A 10537-nucleotide genomic window follows, 5' to 3' on the forward strand; every position below is an offset into this window, starting at 1 on the left:
GTCATCAACAAGGTCAGGCCAGCTCCGATACGAAGCGGCAACATCAACGCGTCGGCAGCCCGTTCTAGCGATGACAGTGATCGTTCGACGGTTCATGGATCTTAATGTTATCTTTTTTATGTTTGAGGAGTTTTATACATCCGATGAATGCCCCCGGATGAACAGTAACGCGAAAAAATATTAAATGTTTTCAAAAAATTCTGAAATCTTTTGTAGATGATCGTATTAGTGCCACAAACATGCATGACAATTTTCATGCGATAAGGAGCAGCGATGTTTTGTCGGCAAAAAAAATTAAGGTGACATTTTGAACATTTGGTGTTCGATCTTTTTCTTTCACAAGCCAAAATGTTTAAGCTTTTTGCCTTAAAATTTGCAGGTAGTATTTGGATGCGACTAAGTATAAAAATAAATTGTCTTATTTTTTTCATTTCAAACTTTTTTTTGGCCCCGGAAGCATATTACAACTCACAGTACCACCCCTTAGGCCCCGTTTGGTTCGTCGTTTTGAGGCCCAATACACCTGTAAAATACACACCTGTAAAATAAAAACGGATGGGCCTCACGTTGCTGCTTGGCATGTCGTTTTTGGGCTGTAGATTTTACACTGGTTTTCTCGCTTACACCCGGATTAGGCCGGTATTCGATACAGACCATTTTTCATCGTTTTCTTGGTCCCCGTCCGCTTGATCCGCCGCTGCCGCTAGCCAACCCCCTTCCCCTCCCCCTCCCCCTCCCCCTCCTAGCTGCCGCCGAGAAGCGTCTCGGCGCCTCCGTCCGCTCGCTCTCGGGCTCCTTCCTCCTCCGTCCGCTCGATCTCGGGCTACTTCCTCCTCCCAAGGTCAGTACTTGCGGCGTCGGCTACGGGGCTGGCGATCTCGCGTCCCTGTGGGAAGTGTTGCTCCTCTGCGCGGCCGCTCGCGCAGGTGTGACGGCTTCCTCGTCCCAGCCCAGGGGTGGGCTGGTTGGGTCCTGCCAGGTCTGGCCCCGCAGGTGGCGGCGCCGGTCTGAGGACTTCAGACAATGGCTGAGGGCCGTGGTCGACGGAGCTGCCCAAGGAGCTACGCGGGGTTGTTCAGGGGCGGAAAGGAGCCCCTCATCTCGTTTCCTCGATGGATGTTGACCGACGGCTTGGCTTGGTTTGGGGCAGCGAGATCTGGGAGCAGTTGACAGTGTTTCTCCTCGGCTGTGTGGGCAGCGAGGAGCGAGGCCGTGGGATTCCGGAAAAGAAATATAACTGGATTTTACTAGATGCTGGTAAGATACAAGTGTAAACATTTACAGTTGGAAAAAAAATACAACATTCCAATCGCAGCCTTAGGCTAAGGCTTCGGAGTATGTGGCAACAAAGTGGCCCTCCCCCTTTTTAGTTTTAGCCCAAAAGCTCTGTCCGCCTCTTAAGAAAGCGAACATACCTGTAACGTGTAACTGCTAATATACTCAATTTGGATACTGATTATTATTATTTTGCGAATAAATTGGATAATGACATGATTACCAGTACCTGGCATGATTACATGAACAAACCAAATCGACCCCGCAGGCAACAGCCGGTCCCTGGATAAGGGTGATCAGCACACGTACTTCCAAACGTGCTCAGATGGCAGCGTGTTAGCTTGGCTACACTCCTTCGTGGCTTGCCGTGTGAGGAGTAATTAGCAGTTGAACTCTTGATTGGCATGCTTTAACCAGCTGGAGCGTACCAGTCTGTCTCAACCATTTCTTTTTGCAAAGTCTCAACCATCATCTAGTCAATCAATCATCAACAGAAATAAAATACGGATAATGATAGCCCCATTTGCTCTGCCAACTCTTGGAACCACAAGCACGCGTAGTCTGGCAGACAAACGTGTCCTGAAGATACGTCTCTCATATATTCCTGGTTTTTTTTCTCTTTTGGCGCAAAAGTCAGTCCTTCTAAGACAAACGGGAGGAAGCACCAAGTCTTGAAATCGGATTATTTAAACACAGTGCTCTATATCTACTCAATTTGTGCGTGCCAAGCCCTAGGGAGGATGAAGTCACTTTGACGACTTTGCGCTGTGGGAGCAGTTAAATTTTTGTGCACAGGAAATCATTGGGTTTTCCTATCCTGATATTTTGCTCCTGCAAATAGCTCGTGATGGCGTTCTTCTGCCAGCCCTTGAAGCTCCTGCAAAGCAAGCACCGAAAACATCAGCCTACAACACGATCGAGGTAGCATTAACAAATGTTCATCGCCAACGCCATCCAAATGAACCCTACACTAATTAGGCTTGCAGTAAGTCATAAATGAACCTTTGAAGCAGAATTTTCATTGTTTTAAAGCTACACAAGAACAAATTTGGTCAAAATGCCTCCCGATGAAACATTATATGATTACGAAGAGAAAGGCGAGTATGATGAGATAGTCATGAACAAAAGCTATTAAATATTTGCAGAACACTTCAGCTGTTAATGTGGCACTTTCAGATAAATGTGGATCGTCCAGCAGAAAAGAAGAGGGAAAATGAAAAATGTGATCACAGCTATTACTGCTGCCAAGAGTGGCACTCGACAATGTCGATGGACACTGATCTCAAGCGACTCTTGCCAAACAGTACAAACTAGTATGAACCAAAAGAACATATATGATATCAAGGAGAGCTTATCATGCCCATTCAAGATTCAGCTAGCTAATATTTGGGTGCTTGAACTAGTCAAAGATTTGAATTATGTAGAGGGTCTAGCTAGGTCAATAAATGATTTAACCATATATATAGAATAAAACCAAATACCAAAACAAGTAGGAGTATTGAATGTTCTTTCCATAGATCGTGGTGGCATGCACTGCACAGGAGCCGCACTGAGAAACATTGAAAAGTCAAAAGAGTTCCAATACGACCTATTTGCAAGAAAGATCATTTGAGATTTTGCTGTTTGGGAACCGAAACAAGCTTGTTTTCACCTTAAGGTGGGTTGGATGCTGCTAATTAAGCCAGTTTATGAAACTGCTACTACATTATGCATTCTTTTTATCAGAGGTGTCCCAAAAGAAACTGGTTATGCTACTTACTTCTGATCAAGATGTGCTATAACTTCACCACCGGGAAATCCTGCCTTTGTGGCTTCATACGAAACTTGGATGGAATGCTTCCACATCCCACCAACCTCACCAGAACTCTTTCCATTTACTTGAGCCGGTGCATCCATTGGCAAAGAGTAACCAGACAGGAGATGACCCACCCAGACGCCATCTTTGCTGAAAAAAATTGAGTATGTAAACAATATCAGACTACCAATATTTTTCAAGCATGAGTGGAATCCTCACGTCCCTGCAAGTCTGCCCTGCAGTAATAAGTATAACATAAACTGAGAACACATAGCTCAGAAAGAGTAGTCACTTAGGAATAGGGCTGCATGCACATTCGCTTCAGCATAAGAGATGCCAAGAATTTATCGGCAGTTGGGTAAATGTCAAGAACCGATCAAACAGTGCAAAACAAACCCTTTTTTCTGGTATGGTTGTCCATTTCAACGGTACACTTTGTAAACGACGCAGCTCCGTAATAATAATAAGATTTAAAATAATAACTACAGAATCATGTTCAAACAAGTTATAAGATGTTCAAGAATGCATTTTGGCACACTGGCATTAGAGCACTTCATATTGGCCACATATTTTGCTTCTAGATCCATGTATGGTATATTTGGTTGTACTATTGGTGAATTTATCTTCTTACGCTGTTGTGACAGGTGGAACAACGTGTATTACTCTCCCCCTTCATCTCTCTATGGTGTTCAGGTTTAACGAGTAAGGAATCACAAATGCAGTAATTAGATAAAAGACGAGGAAATTGTGATCTAAGGTGAATGTTCCCTTAGATAATATCATCATGATTCGTGATCAATATCAGGGAGCAACTTCACTACACAACATGAGCATGAAAAGAAACAGCCAATCATCTATCTGTAACAGAGTGAGTTGGCTTAGGTCATACACTTTTATACTGAATCATTACAACTATATTAAGCATTATAAGTCTAGAATTCGAGGGGCAACAATGTGTCGTTAGAAACTGCCTGCAAGAATAATTTCACCTCAGTGCTTACATGACAATATCCATATGACGAGGGGCATAGTGACCACCACCGATTCCTAGTAGAACCTTTTCACCGCTCCTGCATAACCAGAAATGAGGTTTGGAGCCTTAAGAAGAGAAAAAGTAATAAATGAATACTTGAAACAAAAAAGGAAGGTCGCCATTTCAGATACCAAACAAAAAAAAGTATGACAGTGATAAGATGAAGCCCTGGTATGCAAGAGCATAATAGAACTTAATTATGCCAACTACAGAATGATACATGTTTCACAAACTAAGGTCAACTGAATCGTGGAACATATTGCTAAAGGACCAATGTTGGTGACTTATAATTCCAAATTTTTACTGTCCGGACCTCTCCTGCAGTTTTCGGTTCAAAAGAAAAAAAAATTGCAAAGCATAATATATTGAAAGTGAATTATTTTTCGTTTATCATAACACTGATCCATCTATGTCCTGGTCTGTGAAGAAGTAACACTTTTACATACTGACGGCCGAAATTAAGTGCTTGACTACATGCATTTAAGGAAAACCTATATTTAGTGATGCAGGGAGTATTAGGAGTGTTAAGTCATAAATCTTTTGACTAATACATCGTTGCAGATGATCTAACATTTTATTCGCGCAATTTGAATTCGAGTTGTCAAATTCCAATCATACTGATCCCCAGAGCGGTTTAAAATTCCTGTTAGAATTCTTAATTCACTGCTCACCCCCATATATAAAACATAATAAATTACTGCAAAGATTCTAGACGGCCATGCAACCACCTAATTGTTAAGACTCCATAAAGAGAAAACAATATGTCAACATACCCCAGCCAAGTTCCAACAGCATTTCCTTCCTCAAGACCAAGACCTTTCCATAGAACCTGAAATGACTGGAAAGCTCAGTTTCATGTTCTCCTATGTTTGTTTTTTTACTTTTGAAACAAATAAGTCGTCAAATGTACATTAGATAATATTTAGAGACTTATGAGCCTGCAGTTACTTTAAACAGTGATAAGGGTGCATTTTCTGCAAGTTCTTACCTGCTTCTATCACATTAGTAATTATGGTGACAACTAAAAAAAGTTATGCACACTGGGTAGTTGCCTAATTGGTACTACTCCAACAGGTACTATACACAATTAAAAGAAAAGAAAGTTTGACACTCAAGAAAAAGGGTGAAAGCTGACATATTAGCTGAAAGGTATTGAATATGGGCAATGCGCCAATAAGTGTCAATGCTTTGCTGTACTAATATCAACCTATACATGCATTATGATCTTTTTCTGGTGGAGGGAGGGGGCATGGCATGAGATCTTGCAGTTCGAACAACAAAACCCTTTGGTTTCTCTTGCGAATCCACAAGAAGGAACGAACTACATGACGAGAGATAGAGATAGAGAGAGAGAGAGAGAGAGAGAGAGAGAGAGAGAGAGACTCAACTAGAGCAATGGCCTGTGCAGCATCTTGTCTACCCCAGTATTCGTGTGTACTTCCTGACATACAAACGTTCACATTAGCTGTTCTGGTACAACATACTCATTGACAATAGCATAGACTTGCTTGTTTTGCATTTATATGCAAATCAACTGCACGAGTGGCCATCTGCTGCTTTTATATCAGGAAATTCGTATGAACCCAATATAATCACTTTATTGCATCTCGATCAGCCAGTTTTTTCTGTGCAGCATCTTTTGGGGGAGTTGATTGTTTGGTTCATTGGTTTTCATGCCGAATGCAAGATGTTTTACACAGATGGGTCGTCTGGCTGCCTGGGCTGCACAAGTGTGAACCTGATATGATAAAATTAGTCCAAATAATAAATTATCTATCCTTTGGATGTTTGAGATTCGAAAGTTCAAATAATAATATTAAAGATTGTTGGGATTTATAGACAAAATGCTTCAGTGGAAATACTCTGGTATCCTCATTATAGTTCGTGTTTGTTTGTTTTGTGAAAGAAACGGTAGAGGAAAGCCCAACCCTACATATCAAACGTCAAATAGACATGTGTCCCTGAATTTATGTGTAATTCTCAAATACCAAACGACCGGTCCTTTGGCTGCGCTAAACGATAAAAATAAGCTTGTATGATTTTATCCAAAGGTCTAATGCACAAAAAATGTAAGGAAATAAGGATGGATATAAATGTGTACCTATCTCAACAAACATCGTGGGTGTACTGGTAAGTGGTCCATGGTGAGTAGCTTCAAGTGTAATCTTCAAAAGCAATGAGTATTAAAATCAGTTGATTCAGAAATAGAAAAGGCGTCAAAGAAGCAACGTACCTCGAACTCTGGAACAAGACCTTGGTCTGCAGCAACCTTTTGCATCAACCGTAACCATGGGCCAATTCGAGGGTTTGGCACCGCTGCCCATCCAGGCCTCCCTCCTTGAGGGGGGGTCTCATCCTCCCTCAGATGTGGCACACCTTCAGAAGTACATTCACAAAAATGAGCAAACCATCAATTATAAAACAATGATTGTGGTAAGAAGGAACCACTAATTAGTACTCCCTCCGTTCCTAAATGTAAGTCTTTTTAGAGATTCCACTACAGACTAGATACGGATGTATGTAGACATATCATAGAGTATCGATTCATCCATTTTGCTTCGTATGTAGTCTCTAGTGGAATCTCTACAAAGACTTATATATAGGAACCGATGGAGTAATCAACATGCCTATATGTGGTGGGTGAGAAGCATGGACATTGCTCACAAACCATGAAACCAAACAATCGCAGGCTCACAGTATACCGGGAAATCGGGAAAAATAAATAATATAATTAACTGCCTGTATGCATTAACAAGTGCAGTACCTTCAAATATATTAACAATTTGTATGTGGTATTATATTTATGTATATAATAGGATTTTACACATAACATGTCGATTTTTTATTGCACCTGTGGGTTAAATAAGATACAGACAGATGAATGCAGAACCAACCGATTGGATGGACAGTGAGTGCAGGGCGATTGGAGACTGCAGTGTGTTTGCTGAGGAATATGACCTCGGAAACAGCCTCTCCAGTGGCTTCCTGCCACCGACGGTCAAGATCATCCTCTGCAACAATGCTGCGTTCATGCTTCAATAACCTAACATTCCCATTTGTAAAGCTCTCCATCCCCTCCTAAATACAAATATCAGCAAAGGTTAGTTGGGAACTATACGGCTATACCACAAACACATTTGTCAGACACCTTATACGAATAAATAAAATAAGGATAAAAATTGCAGATAACTTCAACCGAGATCAGAGCCAGTGGAACATAATGGACCATCGTTTTGTTACACTACACGATCCTAGATCTCTGTACACCAGTGAGGTATGCATTTTACTAGGGTATATACTCGTGGATAAAAAATTCTAGCAACAACGCACCTAATAAACAGTCTGCTTGTTACTCCCAGATTGCGCTCACTACCACTGTGTTGCTAGCGACAGCAGTCATGCCTCCGGTCACAAGTGTCATTCCAGGCACCGAAATAGTCTCCATAACACAGCTTTGCTATTTAATATATCAAATTCTGGAGAGTATAGGTTGAATCCATTCTTCAAGACAAATCTAACCAAATTATGTTTGTTAGACTAACAAAAATAATGACACAGAATACAGTCAGAATAATCTCATTGCACACATTCTGGGATGACATCTGTTCCCACATGGAGGTCTTTCTGTAGACAAACAAAGAGCAAAATTCTGGCCTTCAAGAAGCAAATCGTGAGGCAGAAGAGATTTTTCTCATCGAACAAGCTTCCTGCTTCAAGTCACAGCTATTTATCTACTGTATTTCCGAACACTAGGCACTGCGCCAACCCTAACCGGCACCGCACTTCGTCGCTACTAACCATACCTACTCAATGGCAAAGTTAATCTTGCGATTAATGAATACAGGTTGCCAAGAACAGCGTGTACAGTCGAATGTGCTCAAAACTGAAAGGGGTTGATAGCAAGAGCTTCTTCACCGGGATGGGCGGGCCGGGGGACCAGCCAGGCATGGCCAGGAACGCGGCGGCGGGGCCGATGGACGCCGGGTCGGACGCCGTCGCTACAACGAGAACAACCATCTTCTCCTATTCCCCTCCTCCTCCGACTCTGCTTCTTGCCGCCTCAGGCTGTGATTTATTAATACTCGTAATAAAATAAAGCTGAGATGGTAGTTTCTGGGGGAAAGCTTGCCGCCGCAGCCCGCAGGGATCGGCTTTTCAGGGGCGGTGGACGCCTGTGACGGGTTACAGCTGAGTACCATAGAGCCAAGTGACCTCGCTATAAGGAATAAACTAGTTTTTTTTAAGGCAACATCAATTCTCATTAACTAGAACGGCGTGAGGGCAAATCCCTCTCAACACAAACTGCCACTTGGACAGGAACAGTGTTTCCCCACTCCTTAAAGTGGTTAGTTACATACGTACGACCCATACAAGCTAGCTGATGCGCAACATTATTGGCTTCGCGACGACAAAGCGAAATCTTCTGTTGGGAAAACCAAATCTTCTGTTGGTATTTCATGTCCTCTATGACCGCAGCATACGCTGATGCATCTGCACGGGTTAGATCCATAGCCTCCATCAATAGTGTGCTATCAATTTCAAATATCACCCGCACCACTCCCATTTCCACTGCCATTGTTACATGTGAGAGGGCATACATCTCAGCAGCGAAAGCATCCTCGGCTTGTGCCTGGCGACCTGCCCGAGCAAGTAAAACTTCTCCGTTGCTATCTCTAGCGACAACACCCCAACTCGAGTCTGCTTGGCCTGGAATAAAGGATCCATCTGCATTGATCTTGATCATACCATCCGGAGGTGGTTTCCATTTGGTAGGACACTTGCCTTTGTCTGGAACCCTGAAGATCTGCATATACTCCATAACATTGGCCCGAGTTCTTCGCGCCACTTCCTCGGCTTTCTCCGGCAACTCCCCTTCCCTCAGCTTGTTTCGATTGGACCACCATAGCCACCAGAACGTTAGGATGTGCATGCGCTTGATCTCGCTTAGTCCCCATATAAAGTCCAAGGCTTGATGCACCGATGTGATTTCCTGCAGCATCCCTCGTTCCTCCTCCATCTCCAGCGCCCTCCAAACTCCTTTAACATGTTTACATTTGATGAACAAATGGCCTCCATCCTCCTCAGCCTTGCCACAGAAGATACATGTTGTGTCCTCCACCGGAATGCCCCTCTTTTTCAGGTTTGAACGGAGTGCTAAGGATTCATGTTTCAACCGCCAAGTGAACATCTGAATATTCCTAGGGCCTGGGAGTTTCCACAAGCGGTTCCAACTATCGTCCGTGCGATGATCAAGACTCGATGTGGCTGAGCTTCCGCCCACTTCCCCCTGTATCAGTGCCTTGCCCAGCTTCACTTGCAGTTTATATGCGCTTTTCACCGAGTGTTCGCCCTTGCTATCATACTGCCAGGCGACGAAGTCAGGAACCCCTTCCCTCAGCGGTATTCGGAGTATATGGTGAACATCATCCGTCCAGAAAGTCTCCCGCACCAGTCGTTCGTCCCAAACCCCCGAGGTAGGGTCAAGAAGTTGGCTGACATGCTTGAGCAGATTTCCTCGCCGTGGTGTAATCACCTGTCTCGACCATGGCCGGGGGATCCAGGGATCACGCCAGATGTTAACCCTTTCCCCATCGCCGATCCGCCAGATATACCCCTCTTTGATTAGCTCCAGTCCATGCAACAGGCTCCGCCAAGAATAGGAGATGCCCGGCTTTGGCGACGCGTGAAGCACACTTGTGTTGGGAAAGCATCTTTCCTTGAGGACTCTGGCACACAACGAGTCTGGGAACTGGATCAATCGCCATATTTGCCGTGATAACATAGCCCGGTTAAAGGAGTCCATGTCCCGAAACCCAAGACCTCCCATGCTCTTAGGTTTTGTTAACTTTTCCTAGCTGATCCAGTGTATGGTATCCTCCTTGTCCTGCTGGCTCCACCAATATCTCCCCAGCAGCGAGCTAAGCTCCTCACAGAAGGATTTGGTTAGGTAGAAGCGGGACATTGCATAAGTAGGGATGGCCTGGGCGACAGTTTTAACCAGCACTTCCTTCCCTGGCTTCGCGATAAGCCTCTCCTTCCATCCGTAGACCTTCCCTGCGACGGCCCCCTTGATATAAGCAAAGGCTTTCCTCTTTGATTGGCCAACATGAACTGGCAAGCCAAGATATTTCTCATTCCAGTTCTCACTCTGGATCGCTAGGGTATTCTTGACTTCCACTCGCACGGCATCTAGGGTGTTTGGAGTAAACATGATGGCTGACTTCTCCGTGTTGATACACTGCCCCGAGCATCTCTCATATAGATCAAGGATCCCCTTCAGCACCCCAGCTTCAGTTTGGTTGGCCTTCATGAGCAAAACAACATCATCCGCAAAGAACAAGTGAGAGACCATCAGCGCATTGTTACAGATTTTTACTCCGCTCAACCTTCCTTCACCTTCCGCGTCATGCAGCAGCGCGGACAACCCTTCCGCG

At 43.9% G+C, this 10537-nt stretch overlaps 1 protein-coding gene across 2 annotated transcripts; it reads right to left on the minus strand.

The window, feature by feature from the left end:
- Nucleotides 1-1777: 1777 nt before the first annotated feature.
- On the minus strand, nucleotides 1778-8287 carry LOC123394909 (D-aminoacyl-tRNA deacylase). Of its 2 annotated transcripts, none has more exons than XM_045089787.1 (9): nucleotides 8019-8287; nucleotides 6998-7181; nucleotides 6337-6479; nucleotides 6205-6268; nucleotides 5492-5544; nucleotides 4877-4932; nucleotides 4072-4140; nucleotides 3035-3220; nucleotides 1778-2152 (listed from the first exon to the last, which is right to left on the minus strand). In XM_045089787.1, the coding sequence occupies exons 1-9, from the start codon at nucleotides 8118-8120 to the stop codon at nucleotides 2053-2055; spliced, it is 957 nt and encodes a 318-aa protein (XP_044945722.1). In that variant the 5' UTR covers nucleotides 8121-8287; the 3' UTR covers nucleotides 1778-2052. The 2 variants fall into 2 exon arrangements, with proteins under 2 accessions (XP_044945722.1, XP_044945723.1); XM_045089788.1 differs by lacking the exon at nucleotides 8019-8287 and adding an exon at nucleotides 7434-7968.
- Nucleotides 8288-10537: the final 2250 nt, after the last annotated feature.

The sequence above is a fragment of the Hordeum vulgare genome, chromosome 5H (genome assembly GCF_904849725.1).
Source record: "Hordeum vulgare subsp. vulgare chromosome 5H, MorexV3_pseudomolecules_assembly, whole genome shotgun sequence".
NCBI classification, from domain to species: Eukaryota; Viridiplantae; Streptophyta; class Magnoliopsida; order Poales; family Poaceae; genus Hordeum; species Hordeum vulgare.